This window comes from Zosterops lateralis, assembly GCF_965231275.1.
Source record: "Zosterops lateralis genome assembly, chromosome: W".
NCBI lineage: Eukaryota > Metazoa > Chordata > Aves > Passeriformes > Zosteropidae > Zosterops > Zosterops lateralis.
Window position 1 is genome coordinate 30,132,442 of NC_139801.1, and position 21,295 is coordinate 30,153,736.

At 43.5% G+C, this 21,295-nt stretch overlaps 1 protein-coding gene across 1 annotated transcript in view; it reads right to left on the reverse strand.

Annotated features, from left to right (window-relative positions):
• Nucleotides 1-21,295, reverse strand: part of LOC310922139 (transitional endoplasmic reticulum ATPase) — a 41,501-nt gene that overhangs the window by 14,048 nt on the left and 6,158 nt on the right. Inside the window, exons 3-12 of the mRNA XM_083882536.1 lie at nt 20,636-20,808; nt 17,597-17,739; nt 15,947-16,077; nt 14,112-14,243; nt 13,574-13,676; nt 11,366-11,499; nt 10,964-11,099; nt 9,870-9,982; nt 9,143-9,307; nt 8,910-9,032 (exon numbers count right to left, since the gene is read on the reverse strand). Coding sequence (XP_083738662.1) covers nt 8,910-9,032; nt 9,143-9,307; nt 9,870-9,982; nt 10,964-11,099; nt 11,366-11,499; nt 13,574-13,676; nt 14,112-14,243; nt 15,947-16,077; nt 17,597-17,739; nt 20,636-20,808 — 1,353 coding nt within the window. The remainder of the gene's footprint in view (nt 1-8,909; nt 9,033-9,142; nt 9,308-9,869; nt 9,983-10,963; nt 11,100-11,365; nt 11,500-13,573; nt 13,677-14,111; nt 14,244-15,946; nt 16,078-17,596; nt 17,740-20,635; nt 20,809-21,295) is intronic.

Genomic DNA, 21,295 nt, shown 5'->3' on the forward strand with positions numbered 1-21,295 from the left:
CTTTGCAGTTCTATGTTAATGTTCCATACCCTATTGGTTATTCCCCTTGTTCCTGGTTTTTACCCCTCCTGATTGGTTCTTTTTGGATCCTCTCCCTGACTGGTCCCTTTCTCAATTCCTTTCCCCATTGGCCAAGTTATGAAACCCCACCCCCTGGCTACCCTATATAGTCCCTCTTCCCTTGGGCTATTTGGTTCTTTCCCCTTTGGACATCATAAAGAAGCTCTCCTGGAGATCAGAAAGACCTCATCTTGCTGTTTTATTCCTGTGTCACGCAAGGTGGCAAGTGTGGATCTGCTGCTCAGGCAGCCTCACAAAAGAGCTAGTCACTCTACGCCTAAGAGTGCCCGTGCCCCTGTCATACCAGGTGTCTTTTTAAAGACGCTTCTGGCGAGGAAGGTTGTGGCACCTTGACCATCTGACCAGACCGCGACAACTAACCACTCTCTGTACAAGGAGGAATGCTCTTGTTCCTCCTGAAGACTTGCTATTAACAAACAGGCTTAGTGCCCTCCAAGCCAAGGAGGAGCTGGGTAAGCCTTCAAGCAAAACAGTAATATATCTTAGTTTTGAGATCTTGCAGGAAAAAAGCTTGGGAAGCAGCTAAAAAGAAGTAGTTTGTCAGACTCCAGAGCAAAAGACTACAAGCCTTCTTAGGTATGGCTGGATGGTGTCGTTATGGATTGACAATTATGGGGTACTGGCAAAACCCTTGTACAATCCTCCACTGAAAAATACTTAGTGTGAACTCCTGAGAGTCAGAGGGCCTTTGAAGTCCTAAAAGAACCTTAATGACAACCACTGCACTGTGACTCTCACATTTGAACCAAACCATTTGAGTTATTTGGGCATGAAGGGATGCACCTGGCACTAGGGGGACTGGTGCAGCATTTGGGGTCATAGAAGCAGCCTGTCCAAACAATTGGACAATGTGAGTAAAGGATGACCTGGATACCTGAAAGCAGTGGTAGCTGCAGAGAAACACATGGTAATAGCTGGTTTGGAACAAAAAGAAGGACATTGGATATTGCCAGCAGGATGCTGAAATACCAGGTTGCCCTATTGGAGCAGGACAATGTTGAGGTGCTTAAGGTAATGATTACTTTAAACCCAACCATTTTTTCTCCAGGCTTCAGAAGAAGCCCAGAGACCTTTGTACCATGACTGCCTGGTAACCATTGGACAAGTGTGTTCTGGCAGAGTGGATCTCAAGAGCAATCCCATCCAGGACCAGGAACTGCACCTATACAGTGGTGGAAGCAGCATGGTACGAAATGGAAAACGGGCAGCTGGGTATGCAGTGGGAACCTCAACCCAGACAACAGAAGCCCAGGCTTTACCTTTTAACACATCAGCACAAAAAGCAAAAGTAATGACTTTACAGCGAGTACTAGAAATCACTGAAAGAGTAAACAGATGGACTGATTTAAAATATGTTTTTGGAATAATGCACACCCATGAAACCATATGGAAGGAAAGGGGATTGTTATCGGCACAGAGGTCACCTATTAAGTACAAAGAAGAAATTAGTCAACTACTACAGAGTATGCAAAACTCAGAAGTGGACATGATGCCCTTGTAAAGCCCATCAGTTTGGAAACTCCCCAGTTAATACAGGAAATCGATTAGCTGACAAAACAACTAAAGAGGTTGCTGAAAAAGGCATCCTTGCACTAATACCTAGCAAAAAGTTGAATGTCTGGGAACAGAAACCAAATTATAGTAATCAGAACAGTTAGCCCCATCATTAGAAGCTATGGGAAATCCTAGCAGGTGATTGGTAACCCCATGTGGGCAGGTAATTGTACCTCCACAATTAAAGTATAAGATAACAGAACTAGAACATCAGGAAACACATTAGGAAATAGAGAATATGGTAACTAGTTTATCAAGGAACATAGTAAGCACAAAGATGACGGAAAATAATCTATTAGTTGTTGGAAAATGTGTGATTTGTTTTGCAAAATAATCCCAAGAAAGGAAAAAGGCCACTGCCAGGGTAGTAAAACAGGGGAATTCACCAGGTGATTATTGGCAAATTGATTTTGAAGAACTGCCCAGGCAGAATGGGGACTGGTACATTTTGGTATTGGTAGATACTTCTTCTGGATGGCCAGAAGCTTTCCCATGTTGCACCAACAAGGCAAGGGAAGTCTCAAAAGTTTTACTGAAATTAATATTTAATAGCACTGGAACTAACTCTTTTAAGTCTTAAAAGGTACATCATTGTCAACAGATCACTGGGGCTAGACTAGCCTGTACATCCTTTCTGACCAGGAGATACAGTGTGCATCAGAACCTGGAATTTTGGACCAATCCAGAAGTGGAAGGGACCATATCAAGTCCTCCTGGTAACCTACACTGCACTCAAGGTAAAAGGAATCAAACCCTGGCTTCATCACGTGGGTAAAACCAGCAACCGCACATTAAACACAGCAGAAACAAGACTGACTAACACCTTGGAGGCTTTTCATATAAATCCTATAGTTTTAGATATAGAATGATTTTCTAGAGGGATGCTATTTATTGGACCTAGATGAAGATGATAAATAATTGCATATTTATAATAATAATAATAGAAACTATGATCTTAAATTTTTGGAAGGGGAATATGGTCCTAAAGTCAGATTACAGAATGTAACTTCTATAACAGCTTGCCTACCAATACCAACCACTGCAGAAAATCCAGTTCCATGGGGAACTTCAGGCAGCAATTTGACAAAAATCTGGGAACACATATGAGAATACAAAAACTATAGTGGGATGGAAATAAAAATCCATTTTTACTCCTCAAACATTTACCTTTAGGAACAGACTAGCTATACACAATTTGACTCTGCAAATGGAAGCTTTAGCAAATACAACTCAATTGGGGCTTGCTGAAATAAATGATCAATTGTAAGGCATGACAAAAATGGCCTTAAAAAACAGATTGACTTTAGATCTATTACTACTACATGAACATGGACTATGTGGATACTTGAATTTAAACAACAATATTTTTTGTGTGCACATTCTGAATGTGACTGCTAAATTGGATTATCAGATAGTGAGGATAAAATCAGTTGCTGCATCTAGCAGAAAATTAAGGACAAAATTAGAAAGTAACTGGTTAAATAAAATATTTAAAGGATTTGGATTTTCTCTGAGTGGTTGGTTGGCCTCACTTTTGCAAAGCATAATTGTGATCATAGTAATAATTGTGATTATGATGTTTGCTTTAAGTTGCATAAAAACACGACTGCTAATGCAATGCAAGGAACTTATATGATGTTATTAAAAATCAAAGTGAGGCTTATGAAGGCTTAAAAAGACAAGCTTCACAAGCCTCAAAGGGCAGAATGTTACCAATGAAAAATTGTCTACAGCTGGTGAGCTAACACAATGCTTGTTCTCCAAAACCCACTAGCCTATGGAACTGCACAATGCCAATTGTGTAAGAAGGAGAACTGGAAGTTCACCAGTCCCAATGCCCTGACAACTCAACCAGGTCAGGTGTTACATTGGGGTCCCCAATCACTAGAGACCACCAAAGAGACCCCCAGGACAAAAGAACACATGCATAAATGGGAAGGAAAATATGTTAATGATTTCAGGGAAATGATTATCATAAGTATGTTTATTCTGGGACTATCAATGATTATGTATGTAAAATACAGTATATAAACAGAAACCTTCCTGTACTGAGCATGCACAACTTGAGGAGGAGCTATCCCCCCATGCATCCAGCCAAATAAAGAATGCCTGCTTCTTAATGCTACATTGGTGTTAGGGAGTTTTTTATTTTACCAAATTTTTGGTAACAACAGAATGATGTGCTGCTTGACCTTAAACTAACAAACAGGGAAGGCCTTTTTGGAGATGCAAAGGTTGGGGGCAGCGTTGGCTGTAGTGACCATGAGATTGTGGAGTTCAATATCGGGTGAGGAAGAAGCAGGGTAGCGAGTAAGATTGTAACCATGGACTCCAGGAGAGCTAGCTTTAGCCTCTTCAGGGACCTTCTTGGAAGAATCCCATGGGAATAAGTCCTGCAGGGAAGAGGAGTCCAAGAGACTTGGTCAATATTCAAGCACCACTTCCTCCTGGCTCAAGAACATCCCAATAAGAAAGAAATTGGGCCAAGGGGGAAAGAAACCTCTGTGGATGAATAAAGATCTCTCACCATTACTCAAGTATTAGCAAAAAATACACAGGAGATGGAAGCAGGGTCAGGCCACTTGGAATGAATATAGAGGGGTTGTCAGAGTAAGTAGAAATGACACAAAGAAGGCCAAGGACCACCTGGAATTAAATCTGGCCAAGGATGTCAAGGACAACAAGAAGGGCTTCTTGCAATACATCAGTAACAAAAGGAAAACTAAGGACAATGTGGGAACATTGGTAAATGGAGAGGGGACCCTGGTGACAGAGGATGCAGAGAAGGCAGAGTTACTGAACGCCTTCTTTGCATCAGTCTTCACTGACAAGACCAGCCCTCAGGGATCTCTGACCCAGGATACCAAGGCAAAGGAATGTTGGAAGGAAGACCTTCCCTTGGTCAAGGAGGGTTGGGTCAGAGAACACCTAAACTATCTTGACATCGACAAGTCCATGAGCCCTGATGGGATGCATCCACGAGTGCTGAGAAAGCTGATGGACACCAGAGCGAGGCTGCTCACTATCATCTTTGAAAGGTCATGGTGATCAGGAGAGGTGCCTGAGGACTGGAGGAAAGCAAATGTCACACCAGTCTTCACAAAGGGCAAGCAAGAGGACCCAGGGAGCTAGCAGACAATCAGCCTCACCTCAATCCCTGGAAAGGTGATGGAGTGCCTCATTCTGGAGGCCATCTCTATCCACATGGATGACAAGAAGGTGATCAGAAGTAGTCAGCATGGATTCACTAAAAGGAAATCATGCTTGACCAACCTGATTACCTTCTACGATGAAACAACTACGTGGATGGATGAAGGGAGAGCAGTGGATATTGTCTACCTCAACTTCAGCAAGGCTTTTGGCACTGTCTCTCACAATATCCTCATAGGCAAAGTCAGAAAGTGTGGACTAGATGAGTGGACAGAGAGGTGCATTGAGAACTGGCTGAATGGCAGATCCCAGAGGGTCGTAATCAGTGGCACAGGGTCTAGTTGGAGGCCTGTCACTAGTGGTATCCCCCAAGGTTCAATACTGGGCCCGGTATTGTTTAACTTGTTCACCAATAACTTGGATGAAGGGGTAGATGCCTCCTTAGTAAGTTCGCTGACAACACAAAGCTGAGAGGAGTGGCCAATACCCCAGAGTGCTGCGTAGGCATTCAGAAGGACCTCGACAGGTTGGAAAGATGAGCAGAGAAGAACTGTCTGAAGTTCAACAAAGGCAAATGCAGGGGCCTGCACCTGGGGAAGAATAACCTCAGACACCGGTACAGGCTAGGGGTGACCTGCTGGAAAGCAGTTCTGTAGAGAAGGACCTGGAGGTCCTGGTGGACAACAAGCTGTCCATGAGCCAGCAGTGCCCTTGTGGCCAAAAGGCAAATGGGATCCTGGGGTGCATTAAGAAAAGCATTGCTAGCAGGTCAAGAGCGGTGGTCCTGCCCCTCTACTCAGCCCTGGTGAGGCACATCTGGAGTGTTGAGTCCCACTCTGGGCTCCTCAGCACAAGAGAGACATGGAGCTCCTGAAGCGGGTCCAGAGGAGGGTGCCAAAGATGATTAAGGGACTAGAGCATCTCTCTTATGAGGGAAGACTGAAGGAGCTGGGCCTGTTCAGCCTTAAGAAGAGACAACTGAGAGGGGACATCACCAATGTGTATCTGAAGAGAGGATCATCAAGAAGACGGACCAGGCTCTTCTTGGTGGTACCAGGCAATGGGCAGAAACTGATGCACAGGAAGTTCCACCTGAACATTAGGAAGAACTTCTTTACTGTGCAGGTGACTGAGCACTGGAACAGATTGCCCAGAGAGGTTGTGGAGTGCCCCTCACTGGAGATATTCAAGAACTGTCTGGATGCAATTCTGTGTCATGTGTTCTGGGATAACCCTGCTTGAGCAGGGGGGGTTGGACGAGATGATCCACTGCAGTCTCTTCCAACCTCAACTGTTCTGTGACTCTAACTCCCTGCTCTGCTCTTGTGACACCCCACCTGAAGTACTGCATCCAGTTCTAGGGCCTTTAAAATAAGGATGTAGACCTACTGATGCAAGCCCAGCAGGGAGCTGATCAGAGGGCTGAAGCATCTCTCCTATGAAGACAGGCTGAGAGAGATGGGGCTGTTCAGCCTGGAAAAGGCTCTGGAGAGATCTTAGAGCAGCCTTCCTGTACCTAAAGGGTGCCTACAAGAAAGCCAGAGGGACTTTTTACAAGTACATGTAGTGTTAAGACAAGGGGGAATGGCTTCAAACTGAAGGAGGGTAGATTTAGATTGGATATTGGGAAAAAATTCTTTACTGTGAAGGTGGTAAGGCACTGACACAGGTTGCCCAGAGACGTTGTGGATGTTCCATCCCTGGAAGTATCCAAGCCCAGGATGGATGGGGCTCTGAGCAACCTGGCCTAGTGGAAGGTGTCCCTGTCCATGTGTATTGGGTTTGCATGGCCTGGTTTTGGTAGCAGGGGGGCTACAGGGGTGGCTTCTGTGAGAAGCTGCTAGAAGCTTCCTCCGTGTCTGGCAGAGCCAATCCCTGGCAGCTCCAAAGACAGACACACTGCTGGTCAAGGCTGGCCCAATTAGAAATAGTGGTAACACCTCTGTGATAACATTTAGGAAGAAAGAAAAGTTATTGCACAGATGTAATGGCAGCCAGAAAAGAGTGGGGTGAGAATATGAGGAAAAAAAACTATGGAGACATCAAGGTCAGTGGAGAAGGATGGGGAGGAGGAGCTCCAGGCACCAGAGCTGATATTCCTCTGCATCCCATGGGTGAAGGCCGTGGTAAAGCAGGCTATCCTCCTGCAGCCCATGGAGATCAGTGGGGATGCAGAGATCCACCCACAGCCCGTGGAGGACACCCATGCTGGAGCAGGTAGATGCCTGAGAGGAGGCTGTGACCCCATGGGAGGCCTGTGGAGAGAGGAGCCCTTGCTGGAGCAGCCTGTCCTTGGAGGATTGCACTCCATGGAAGAGTGATTCACACTGTAGCAGTTTGAGGAGGACTGTTGCCCATGGGATGGACTCACGTTACAGCAGTTCACATTTAGCTGTTGCTCATGAGATGGACTCACGCTGGAGAAGTTCATGGAGAACTGTCTCCCATGGTGAGGGACCCCACACTGCAGCAAGGGAACGACTCCTCTCCATGAACAGTGGAAGAAACCACAGGTAATGGACTGACCAAAACCCCCATTTCCTGTCTCCTTGCACTGCTGGGGTAGGAGGTAGAGCTGGAAAGGAGGGAGGGGGAAAGGTGGTTTTTTAAGGGTTCATTCTACTTCTCATTGTCCTGCTCTGATTTTGTTAGTAATAAATTCAATTCATACTCTTAATTAGAGCGTATTTTGCCCATGATGGTATTTGATGAGTGCTGTCTCCCAGTCCTTATCTCAACTCATGAACCCTTTGTTAAATTTTCTCTCCTCAGGCCAGCTGCAGAGGGGAGTGAGAGAGCAGCTTTGGTGGGTGCCTGGCATTCAGTCAGGGTCAACCCACTACACCATGGCTAGGGAATTTGGAATGATCTTTGAGGTCCTTTCCAACCCAAATAATTTTGATTTCTGGTGGGTTAAACACAAGAGTCTGCCTGCTCAGTGCCACTGGTGTTTTTAAATGGGCACTGTTTTGAAAAGCATCACAGCTAAATTGTAAAGCCTATGAACTAAGTACCAGTTCAGGTAGTTTTCCAGCACATTTAACCCCAACTTCAGTCTGTCCTGCAAAAGCAAATGAGAATAGCTAGCTCATTATCTAACCTATTTTCTCTGCCCTCCAAAGACAGTCAAGATGTCTGATGTGAGCATTTATCCTTCCAACATGATCAGAGAGGTGATGATTTTAATGCCAGAAGTTAGATTGAAAATTAGATTCTTTTATTCACAGACAGGCTGTTTCTACAGTGCAACTAAAAGCAGAGATATATCAAACCCAAACCACTCCAATTCCACAGACCGTTCATGACTTTGTCCCAGCTTCTTTCATAGAAGGCTTCACAATTACTTCTCACCTCTATCTATGATAAGTGATGCAAACACTTCAGAGGCTCTCTGCATGAGAATCTTCATCTACTTTCTAGCATATTAAAGCCATCACATAACAGGATTCTTGGCAGCAGTGCTATTGCTAGTCTCCACTTAAAGGAAGCAAACTGCTGCTGCTCCTGCACGTAGCACAACATCCACCCAAGATGTTCCTGCAGATTCAGCTCAGGAAAGCCTGATGCTGCTTCCCAGCATCTCCCTCTCCCCAGGTTCACTAAGGTGGAATAGCATGATATTTTCAGTCCATTACACCAAAATAGCATATAAACTTTGCATTTACCCTGGTCACAGCCCAAACAAAAATGTGCAGAGGTTCTGAATTTTATTATTGTCCTGGTTCCAGCCAGGACAGGGTACCACCTCACATCATGCAGGGGGCAGAGGGAGGGGGTCCCTTTCAGTCGGGTAGCATGAAGCAAGCATCAGGGATAATGTCATTTTCCGTATGGTGAGCACTCACGTGTGAATAATTTGCCTGTCCTGTACACTGTTATTAATACTGTCCATTTTCTTATCTCATTTGTGTTTCAAGTAAATTGCTCTTATCTCAACCCATGATCTTTACCTTTTGTACCTCCAATTCTCCTCTTCATCCTGCCACACGGGAGGGGGGAGTGAGTGAGCAGCATGTGGTTTGGAGTGTTTCAGTGGGAACACTAAATTGGGGAATACCATTCCTAAACCATGACAATTATTATTTTTCAAGCTGACTAGGCAAAAATCTGTTGGAAACCCTTACCTGTACAAGTTCCTGAAGTTCTCTCTTTACATCTTCTAGACCACCAATATCTTCCCAGGTAACTTGTGGCACCTCCACCACAGTCTCCCTAAGAGCAGAAGGGTTGCTCTGGCTCAGAGCCCACTGTCGTTAGAAGAAACAGCATTATATAAATTCTAACATTTTATGTTCACTTGCTTCAGATAAGCAATTAGACATTGCACACAAAAGAAAAAAGGGCACTCCTGCATTACCCTGAAGTCATCCATGGTCACAGCCAATGAGTTCATCACTTCAGCATCAATGGTTTCATCTTCTAGGTCTATGAGATCCATCTTCTTTCTGATAGCTTGAAGAGCAGCTTCTGAGCAAAGAGCAGCCAAGTCAGCACCAACATGGCCATGGGTCTCATTTGCCACCTGAAAGCAGAGCACTGACTATGACTCTCAGGAATACAAGCAAGCACTCTGCAAGGGCAATGCATGCTCTGGTCCCTCATTCAGAGGTGCAACAAAACTCTGAAGGACAGATAAATTAGTGCTTTGCTGCAAATTCAAGATAAGTGCTATCACATTTAGCAGTCAAATACACTGCTGTTCCACCTCCTACTTGAGAACAAAGTTGCAACTGGAATAGATAGTGTGCAGAAAGATAACCCTAAGGACTGCAGTTCTTCATTCAGGACAGAGATTAGATCCATCCAGTATTACCACAATGTTCAGCCAGCTCTGAGTGCTGTTTCAGGTTTGCTTTATTTTTAAAGAGAATGCCACAGCAAACAAACATAGGACAGTGGCAAGGCACTTTCAGATTGGACCAATACACATTTGTTTCACTTAGCCACAGCATTCTTAACTAGCAAGTTAGGATTTTTGGTCACTGGTAATCTAGTTAGAAGGAAGCCCAGAGATCACATATTTGCCCAGTTTCATGCTGTCCTAAATGAGCAGAGACAAGATTTCCTAATAGCATGTTACTCACCTGTTCCAGATCCACATCATCAGCCAGTTTCATATTTTTTGTGTGAATCTGCAGGATCTCCAGGCGCCCAGTAGCATCTGGGATACCAATATCTACCTCTCTGTCAAAACGACCTGGGGAGTACAAGCACACATTGAGTTGCTGATTCTACAAACTAAGGGAGCTGCAGTTGCTGCCTTCCTCTGACACAGGAACATGATGATAAGCCACAAACAATTTCGGAAAATGCCAGAGCTTTGGGTTTCTCTGCAGCATCAATCAGCACAGTAGCAGAGTCAGATCAGAGAAGGCAGAAAGGCTTATAGCCATTTAGAGAAAGTGAGACTACTACATTAAGTAGAGTTCAAGATTATATAAACACAGAGAATTTCTGGTTTTTTCCAAGTCTCATTTACAGGAAAATATGCTATCCTAACCAACACACCATGGGACGTTTTTATTTATTCCTACCTTTGTGTCCACAAATACTGAGAGTCTAAATTTTTCAGAACTTTCACAGCAGTACCCAAGTGGTAAAAAACATGAACTATCCCAATATCTGGGGAGGCAGGAAACTCATGTATTACTGCAATATTAACTAGGGCATGTACATCTATAATTTTCTTCTAGCTATAGATGCGCATTCAAATGCCTCACTAGACATTTAAGAGGCCATTTTTCCTGCAAATTTGACTTTACCAACTGGTCATACAACATTCACTTACACTGCAAAGTTTTGAAAACCTGAATCTCAGAAACTACCAGACTTCTCATCAATAAAAGATAAATAGGACAATTCAGAGCTTCCTGCAACCTGAGGCACAGGCAACCCCTTAAGCTTTTAGTCCTGAAATAGCCTCACCTAATTGATGCAGTGAAAAAAATGTGCTGCCCTCTAAGTATTTCATTATTTCTACAAGTTCTAATCTAATAAAGCACAAAAGATTATACTAAAGGCTAAAATCTAGAAATTAATTTCAAACAAGTAGCTGAAAAGAAGCTTATATAACACATAAGATGTTTAATATTAATTTCCACTCAATCTTTCCAAGGCCGCTGAAGCACAGTCCATAACAAAGTATCTGATACACAAAAAAGATAGCAATCATGGTTACCAAATCGCCTGAGAGCTGGGTCAATGCTGTTAGGTCTGTTGGTGGCTGCCATAACAATCACATGTGCTCTCTGTTTCAGTCCATCCATAAGAGTCAGCAGCTGAGACACGATGCGACGTTCCACCTCTCCGTGTGTCTGTGGAGAGAGAAAGTAATAATTAGACCAAAAGCTCTAAAACACAGAACAGGAGCTAGTACTGCACCAAAACAGACATACAACAGACATGAGCTGTTAAGAAACATTGTGAACTACATCAGATTCTTCTGACACCCAAATTCTGACATCCAACTGCTTTCAAGCATTAAGTTAAATAATGCTTTACCCTGTAGTCAAATGCAGAGACTCATGACAACTGCTACCAAAAAGGATGTACTCATTTACTTTCTAAAGGCTTTCTTTACCTTCTCTCTTTTAGGAGCAATGGCATCCAGTTCATCAATGAAGATGATGGCAGGAGCATTCTTCTCTGCTTCTTCAAAGGCTTTCCTCAGGTTACTCTCAGACTCACCAGCCAGCTTGCTCATGATCTCAGGACCTAAAAAAATAACAACTGTGGCACCCAGAAGAGAGGCAGCTAGCCCCAAAAACATGCAGCTGAATTTTTTTTTTAGTACAAGGTTAACATGTATCTATATTGCAAGCCAAAGTAAATATTATCAACCAAGTTCATTAAATTTGCATCTGAACAGGCAAGACCAGCATGCAGAATTACTTACTATCATCATTTTGGTGTTTTCAGTTTACTCTAACAGAATACAACACTAGCCAATGAGCTACCATTAGCTGCCTCTTCCCTTACCCTATTTCACACTTGGTGAGCTTCTCTGTAATGTGCCACCACACACAGTTAATGCTCACAAGGGAAGCAGTCAAATTATATGGTGACAAATTATCAGGGTAGGGAAAGAAAAAGCTGTAAGATACCGGAGCTGTCTATAGCATGCATTACACAGGTATACATTTACCTTTGTAAGATCTTATAAATGAGTTCAAAAAAAACCCAACTGTTGGGAGGAATGGATTAAAAAGCAAAACACTGGTGAATGCTCAAGTGACCTTGCAGCTGGAAATAACCCTTGATAAGCCTGTGTGAACAGTAGCCAGTGATCCTCTGGCATGAACAGTGCCCATGTCTCTGCTTGTGTGCCCTTGTCCAGGTATTGCTTCAGGGATCCCTCAGTTAGCCAGGTAATGGAAATAAATTTACTTTCTGTTTTAGCTATGGGTTTGTGGTTGCCCTGGCTGCCTGTCTTTATTGACTCACACACCAACTAACCAACCAACCAAAACCAGCAAGCCACCATCAAAAAAAAACCAACACCCCAAACCCCATCTCCTCTCAAAGAATAAATAATAAAAATGTGTAAGCACATTAATCCCAAAAGGAAGGGCAGCATTCCTCTGAGATCTACAATTGCTGAACACTAGTGCAGGCTCACAGATTTATTCGTTTTTTTACAGATTTTCCATCATGCTGAAGGGAGTGGTAATGAAGAAAAAGTATGCTTCTAAAGGATCCAAGAAAAAGAAACCTGACCCTTGGAACTGCAAGGCTGCCAGCTGACTGAAGCAGGCCAGCTGCAGAGACACTGGTACAATCAAGTACTAAGAATGTTTCATTACAGGTAACTCACAAATTCATATCAGCTTCATCTACAACACTGCAGCTCCATGCTTGGGACTAGCAGACAGAGAATGCATTGCTAACTCTGACAATGTTATTTTTATTATGCAATAGAAATACAAGTGTCTAAAGAAATGTCCAGCTCATTAGCATGCAGTAACACCTTTCACGTACTTAGAAAAAGTATGACAAGGACAACATATGGTTAAAAATAGTCCATTGGTATCTGATATCTTGAGATATAAAGTAAGTCACTTCCCTGCTGCTGCTCACTGCTATACTGTGCTATATACTTCTTTGCTTTCACCTTCATGGGTCTAAGCGATTGAAATCAGAGAAGAAAAGTGTCACTCCTTAAGTACAAATGTTCAGTTATTCCAACACTGAATGTAAAATGGCACAGAAAAGCACTGAGGAAAAGTCAGTCTGATCTTTACAGGACATAAACCAGTATCCACCTCAACTGCTACAGGTGAAGTGATCAATAGGAGGTTCTGTCACTTGTAGCTAAGTCCCAAGGTACTCATAGCTTCCAGGATAGTTCCTCACAATTAATGCTATATGAAACAGAACAGGTCTTGGCTTTACTTGAGGGAAAAACAAATCCACAGCAGATCAGCTTCTTTTCTGAATGGAACATGCTGGCAGCAACAGAAACAAGCATCCTGCACCCATATATCTCACCACTTCCAGCTCTGCCCTCACCAACATATGAACACTAAGCCAAACAGATTCCAGGTCCCTGTATTACAAAGCTGTCTTTCCAACGAGCCAGCTACAAAACAATCAAGCTTAAGGGAAGTGCCACTACAGACACTTCCACACAAATGGCCTCCAAGTGTCCCCAGATGCACACTTCAAAGAGGTAAGGAAGGATGTCAGGGAGACAGCACAGCTCTACAAGCCCTATTAACAGCATTCCTTACCATAAGATAGACAAATGAGCACACAGCAGATCTGGGGCCAAAGCAGCCACAAAACTCACCATTGATCAGGAAGAAGAAAGCCCCCGTTTCGTTGGCCACTGCTCGGGCAATCAGTGTTTTACCAGTGCCAGGAGGACCATACAGCAGGATCCCACGTGGAGGCTGAGGACAAAGGCAAGGGATTTAGGTGGTGAGTATCTAAATGCCTAAGTAGATTTACAGCAAATCTGTAAGCATTTGATAAAGCCAGTCTGAAATTATGATGGAATCTCACGCAACAGCTGCCATGTCAGCATTGCTATCAACACCCTTACTACTCTACACAACACACAACAAAAACCTTGCCAGTAACTGGCAGTGCTGATTCAAAGGATCCCTCTGCTTTGCAAGTTGTCAGTACTTTAATCTGTGTCCAAAATATGTAAGGAAATACTTTCCTAACACCAGCATTTAAAAAACTCCCAAACATAAGCAAACCAAACTCCCCCCCCAAAACCCCAAATTACTTATTCCCCTCCCAAGACCTCATGAATCTCTGATATCAAGTCATCTTCAAGGACAAGCCCACTCATCCACCTGGTGCACATGGGGACATACCTTCACCCCTATGGCCTTGAAGAGAGCAGGGTGTCGGAGAGGAAGTTCCACCATCTCTTTGATTTGAGCCAGCTGCTTCCGGCAGCCACCAATGTCATCATAGCCCACTTCATTCAGCGACTCCTCTTCATCCTACCCAGGAGGAAATACATTAAACATCTGAGTTAAAACAGTAGCTTAAAAATCCATCCTGGTCTACTGAACCCAGGTTTTTGCTCATTGCCGTTTCTTTGATGTGTTGAGATTCTCATTTTCAAGTCTTCCTGGTGTCTTCTACAATTGTTCAATTGTTTCTCAGCTCTCTCTTCCCAGATATGCAGAGGGAAATTCCTCACTGAAGCCTACCCTCCTGAATGACAGCCTCTGCTGCCAGGGCCCCTACAGACTAGTGCAAAACAAGTTGTGTGACCCTCTGATTTGGCTAGCAATAAGACAATGAAACCCAGTATAAAATACACTTATTTGTTAATCTCTAAGTGTCATTTCTAACTACCTGACATACCCTAGCTACCATACAGTTCTCCAACATAGTGTTTTTTCCTGGGATTGACTCAAATTAACAGAAAAATGTTACGATCCAGATGTGCAGATAAGACCACCAGTAACCAACCCTTTCAGTATAGCTGTATAGTATCTATTCATTTAGCTTTCCAAATTCCTACTGGCCTTAGTTATCTGTAACATTAGGCCATGCTAAAACAAATTAACACAGCCTAGAATCTCAGAGGGGCTCAGTCAGAGTCCCACAAACTAGAACTACTACACTTCAAGCAGGTTGCTCAGGGTCTAGCCCTATCAAGTGCTGAAGGTCTCCAGGTCTGGAGGTTCCTGCCCTCTCCAGGCCTTGTTCCAGGGTTTGAAGAAACCTTTTTCCATTGGGAATTTTCCTTGATCCAGCTTGTTATTGCTTCTAGTCCTGTCCCTGGGTGCAGCTCTTGGGAGAGCCTGATTATCCACGCCTTCCCATCAGGCAGCTGCCAGTAACCCTGAACCTTTGCCTTCCCTTCTCCATGCTGTGTCAACCCACTCCCAGCTATTCCTCATTCATTCTGACCACCAGCTCCCTCATCAATTTTGGTGGCCTTGGCTGAATTGCTCCTGTCTCTGTTGTTTCCTGAAGAACCCAAACTGGACTCATCTAGTACCCAGACATGGCCTCACAAGTGTCAAATAGAGGTGAATTTTTCAAAAGGCAGAGTTAACTATAAACTAAGACTCACCCTGATCTGCAGGCAGTAAAAAGGCACTTACTTTATGAAGCATACAGCCACCTTAGCCCGTTTCTGAGATTTCCTACTCTGTAACAGTAAGGTGGCCAAGACCTGACAGACAATCCACTCAGGCTGCCTCAAGCTTGGGACACTCAAGGCTAGACACCTTAAGGGACTGGGAGGAAAAAAAAAAAATCAATAATTTAGATTTCAAATTTCTCCCTGAAAAACTACCATTTGCTTTCTTTTCACATGGCATGAAATTTAGCAACATTGTAAGCCCTCCGTGCTATGTATCAAGGGAAATTTGGAATTAAAAGATGAATCTAAGTCCAGCATGAGATATATGGAAGCAGATACAAAATAACTGCTGCCAAAGTATGGCCATCTCATCAGCAAACCTATGCACTGGTGCTATCTCAGCATATGAGGAAGGATACTGGAAGCACATTTCTCTATCTTCAGCAGCAGCTCATCTCCTGAAACCAGAGGTTTTAATCATTACATTCAATACACAAAATGCCAAAACAGGAACTGCAAACACTGCTGCTCTTAAGGAGTGCCACTAAAACAGATTTCAGACAGAGGGGATTCAGTAGAACTGCATAGCAGGATTCTGCTCACCTCTCTTTTGATGGGCTCTCCCTCACAATGGATCACTGTGTCCGGAGCCACTATGCAGTATGGGCTTGGATCTGTCTCCACCACTTTGAACTCCACTGCACGCATCCCTCCACGCACCAAGAAGATGTCACCTATAAAACTCCACATTTCAGTAGCCTGCCGTAAAATGTCAACCCTTGTACTACCAGCAGCCCCAGAGGACAAGGAAGTAGGTTACACAGGTATACACTGCTGGCATTTTTAACACTGCTCTGCATTTTAAATTCAAGAGCTGCATGTACTGTGACCACTCAAGCACCATCAAATTTCATTGAGAAACAAACAGCAAACAAAACCAGCAAACAATAGAAAAATAATATTTTGCCTAAATACAAAACACAAAGGCAAGGAATCATGTTTCTTTTCTATCCAGTTTCAATTTAACATTTTTAAAAATAGCAAAAAGTCTTGACTTAATCTAAATTAATATTGAAGTTGTTATAACTAGACTGGCTGTCTCCAGAAACAGAATAATATATGACACTGCACTATGAATCGTAAGTAAACTGGACTACAGAAGCTGAAAAAATTCAACTTGTGTGTATATTGTATTAGGACCTATTTGTTCCAGCAGAAGTGCTACTAGCACAACTCTAAATGTATATTTGAGTTTTTTTATGCACTTTCCCAGTTATTAATTAAATTACCTTGGAAAAAGTGCATTTAGTCAGGGTGCCAGCTAGTATATCTAACTCATTGATTAATATGTGGGCAACTCCCCAATCCCATCAAGTGGGAGCAACTCAGGAGAAAAATCTCATTAAACTGAGTTCTACCTAAGCCTTTTCTGATGTCCTCCCATCCCACATAGCAAAAAACCACAGGAGAATGTCCTGCTGTCATCTGGGATAAGAGTTCATTTTCTTCTCAGTAGCTGGTACAGCGCTGTGTTTTGGATTCAGTATGAGAATAATGCTGATAACACACTGATGTTTTGGTTGTTGCTGAGCAGTGCTTACCCTGAGTCAAGGGCTTTTCAGTGTCTCATGCTCTGCCAGTGAGGAGCTGCATAAAAGAAACCAGGAGGGAGCACAGCTGGGACAGTTGACCCGAACTGGCCAAAGGGATCTTCCACACCCTAGAATGTCATGCTCAGTACATAAACTGGGGGGAATTGGCCAGGAGCCACATATCATGGCTCAAGGACAGGCTGGGCATCAGTCAGCGGATGGTGAGTAATTGCACTGTGCATCACTTATTTCTCTTGGGTTTTATTCCTCCCTTCCTCTCTCTCACCAATTATTATTAGTATTATTATAATTAATATTATTAAACTGTTCTTATCTCAACCCATGAGTTTTACTTTTTTTCCAATCCTCCTCCCCACTGGGAAGGAGGGAGGAGGTGTGAGCAAGCAGCTGCATGGTATTTAGTTGCTGGCTGGGATTAAACCATGACAGAGAACTACCAAGCTGCTCTACCAGCCAGCAATAGATATCACTCTTCTGAAGTTTGGGAAAAAATTAAATCCACAACAGCAAAATCTTACTCTACAGTTGTCAGTCTAATGCTCCATGGAGATCTGTACAAGCTTCCAGAAATTCTTTTTCTTTGGTATCAGGACTAGCCCGCATTCACTGCCATCAGGACTTCAATAACAGGTGCTATTACCTTTCCTGATGGGTCTGTAAGCTTCCAGGAAATATGGCTTGAGATAGACCTCAAACAGATTCCCCGTGATCCCTTCTACTGTGTCATCGATTGGTAACACATGGATACGCTTGCCATATTTCACATCTGGGCAAGGCTGGATGCTGCAACAGAAGAAAACTCCAGTTAACCATATCATGCTGGACTGAAATCCAAGTTTGGGAAAGGCAGTGATGTCCCTTCTCAGGCCAGTATAAATGCCAGAAAGGACCCTCCAAAGCCCTGGTGAGACTTCCCACGTGCATAAGAATGCTAACAAGGCAAAAATCGTGCCCATCAAAGAGCTAGTCTTCACAACACATGCTTTCCTTCACTCCTCTCAGCCCTATTCAAAACTGCTGGGGGGTTTCATACTATCTCCCCCTCGCTCTTCTGTAGCTCCCCTTTGCTGTTCCCAAGATACATTCACAAGTTACTAATGCAGCCTCAAGCCCTGTAAGAGTCACGAGCTAACTTTTGTTTCAACACATGCTCTTGCACATGGGTCAAGGCAATCCCAAGCACAAGTACAGGCTGGGTAGAGAATGGATTGAGAGCAGCCCTGCTGAGAAGGACTTAGGGGTGTTAGTGGACAAGAAGCTTGATATGACTTGGTAATGTGCACTTGCATCCCGGAAACCAACTGTGTCCTGGACTGCATCTAAAGCAGCATGGTCAGCAGGTCAAGGGAGGAGATTTTCCCTCTCTGCTCTTGAGACCCCACCTGGAGTATGGTGTCCAGCTCTGGCCCCCCCAACATAAGGAAGTCATGGACCTGTTGGAGCAAGTCCAGAGGAGGCCACAAAGATGATAAGAGGGCTGGAGCCCCTCTCCTATGAAGAGAGGCTGAGAAAGTTGGGGCTGTTCAGCCTGGAGAAGAGAAGGCTCTGGCAAGACCTTATAGCACCTTCTGGTACCTGAAAGGAACCTACAGGAAGGCTTGAGGGACTTTGTAAAAAGGCATGCAGTGACAAGACAAAGAGGAATGTCTTCAAACTGAAAGAGAGATGATTTACATTGGATAATAGGAAGAAATGAAGAAATTCTTTCCTTTGAAGGTAGTGAGGCCCTGGGACAGGTTGCCCAGAGAAATTGTGGATGCCCCATCCCTGGAAGCGTTCAAGGCCAGACTGGATAGGGCTCTGAGCAGCCTGGTCTAGTGGAAGGTGTCCCTGCCCATGGCAGGATGGTTGGAAATAGATGATCTTGGAGGTCCCTTCCAACCCAAACCATTCTTTGATTCTATGAGCTACTGCTGAACTAACTGTAAGGGAAAGGGAGCTGAGGGGAAATCTTTGTTCCTTCCTCTCTTCCTCATAACTTAGAATAGAGTTCCTGTTGCTGATAAACCTGATTCTGAACAAAGGTTCTCTGTACCAACCAGGGATAGCCAAGTGTCTGTCAATCCATTTTTGTGGAAATTAACATTTAGGTTAAAGTCTGAAGGCCCCTTCCCCCTTTTTAAATAAAATTTCCAGGTATTACTTTACAATGTAGGCCAATAGCCTACTGTAGCGACACATCAGAGCATCAAGCTGTGGCAGAGGCAGAAAGCTCAAACTGGCTTTGCCAGCTAAAAAAAGCCTACATGCAACTGCAGCTGAGCATGCAAGTTTCATATGCTAGTTTGTTAGACTATTAAGAGATTCTTTAACTACATGCTTTACAGTGAGGATATAGCAGAAGAGGAAACGAAAAGACAGACTGACCCACAGAAGGAAAACAGCTGACACTACAAGCAGGAAGAGATTAGTGCACGAATCTGGATTTTGGCAGAAACCAAGCCAAAGAAATTAACACAATAAGTACTTAAAGATCAGCAAGAAAAACTTTGAGGGCAAGAAGTGTGAAAATTCTCTGACCCTTGCAATGAAGCCAAGACAATCAGCAACACATCTGAAAGACTGAGAACCATTACAGACACAGTCCAAGCAGAGAAGGGGATGGCACCAGCTGAACTGTCACACTAGATATTATTCCAACAGTAACCTCATATAGAGTTAAAGTAAGGATTCACCTTTATTTTAAATCCACAGACTAGCTCAAAGCACTGTTCTGTTCCAACTACAGTCATGTTTAAAACCAAAATGTGTTTCATATGAACTGTAGAGGAGAGGAACAAGTCTGTTCCACCCATCTCTCTACCACTAGAAAATGCAAGTTTTAAAGATTATTTCAGACATCACACCAGGAAGTCTAGTGTCAGAAACCAGGCTCCAATTTTCCCAGAACATGCACAATATTCCAGATTAGAAAAATGCTCGGGAGAAATAACTGTCTGCTTTCACATATCTAAACCTGCAAATTAGCATTTTTATGTTTAAGAAATGCTGACATATTTTTTCTTTCCACTCCCATCATAGAATGGAACCTGCCTCCTGTAAGCCAAAACATATCCTTCAATGCTTTCCCACTACCTTCTGTAAGCATTGTACAAAATTCCTGCAACACTTCAAGCATTCCTAATTTTATAACAAAAATTGGAATATAAACAATCTTCAGGGATTTTTAATCTTGATATTTGACTGCTTCAAGTTTTAACTTCTGTTTGTTATAGAGCAGCTCAGTGCTTGAGCTAGCCATACTATAGGATCAATTACAGTGTTGCTTACTAGTTTTCAGTTATCTTGTGAACATTAAAAATTTAGATGGAAAAAACTTGTGAATTCATTTGACAATGTAAATTTGGGAAGAATACTATGACAACAGTGGGGTAATTCAACTACTTAATTTAATGACAGGACCAGGGCTTGTGAAGGTCCCAAAGAGTTTTCAAGAATCTTGAGCATATTTTTTTAGTATTAATCTGAATATACATACAGCCAGAAACACATACAAAAGTAAACTGAGATCCCTGATGTAAGACACACACTTGAAAACATTTCTGTGACCTCCTCCAGAAGATCCAAGAATACTTCCTGCAGGACCCTGTCTCTGCTATGGACCAAAACAATTCAAAGCCAGGGCACAAATAATTTAGGCAACCCAGGGATACACAACAGTTAACAAACTAGTCCTCACCTGATGACGTCACCCAGGCGCACTCTCAAGTTGTTTCGAACAACCCTATTCATGCGAATCTTCTCATCTGAGCAGGTATCATCTGACAGAACAATGCAGACTGCTTCTCTCCTCTTCTTTCCTTTTAGCAGGACAGTGTCTCCTCTGAACAGCTGCAGTTCATCCATTTTTGCCTGTAACCAATAACAGCATTAGAACAAACTTTTGACAAAACAACTGAAGGAAGCAGTTAGTGACCTGCTGAGCCCCTTACACTCTCACAGATCTATGGAGCCAGATGAGATTCACCTGGAAGTACTGATGGAACTGGTGGAAGAGCTCACCAAGCTGCTCGCTATCATTTATCAGCAGTCCTGGTTAACAGGGGAGGTCCCAAAGGACTGGAGGTTGGCCAATGGGATACCCATCTGCAAGAAGGGTTGGAAGGAGGATCTGGGGAACTATAGGCCTGTCAGCCTGACCTCGGTGCCCAGCAAGATTATGGAACAGATCATCTTGAGTGCGATCACACAGCAGACACAGAACAACCAGGGGATCAGGCCCAGCCAGCATGGATTTAGGAAGGGCAGGTCCTGCCTGACCAACCTGAGCCCCTTTTCTGACCAGGTGACCTGCCTAGTGGATGAGGGAAAGGCTGTGGATGTTGTCTACCTGAACTTC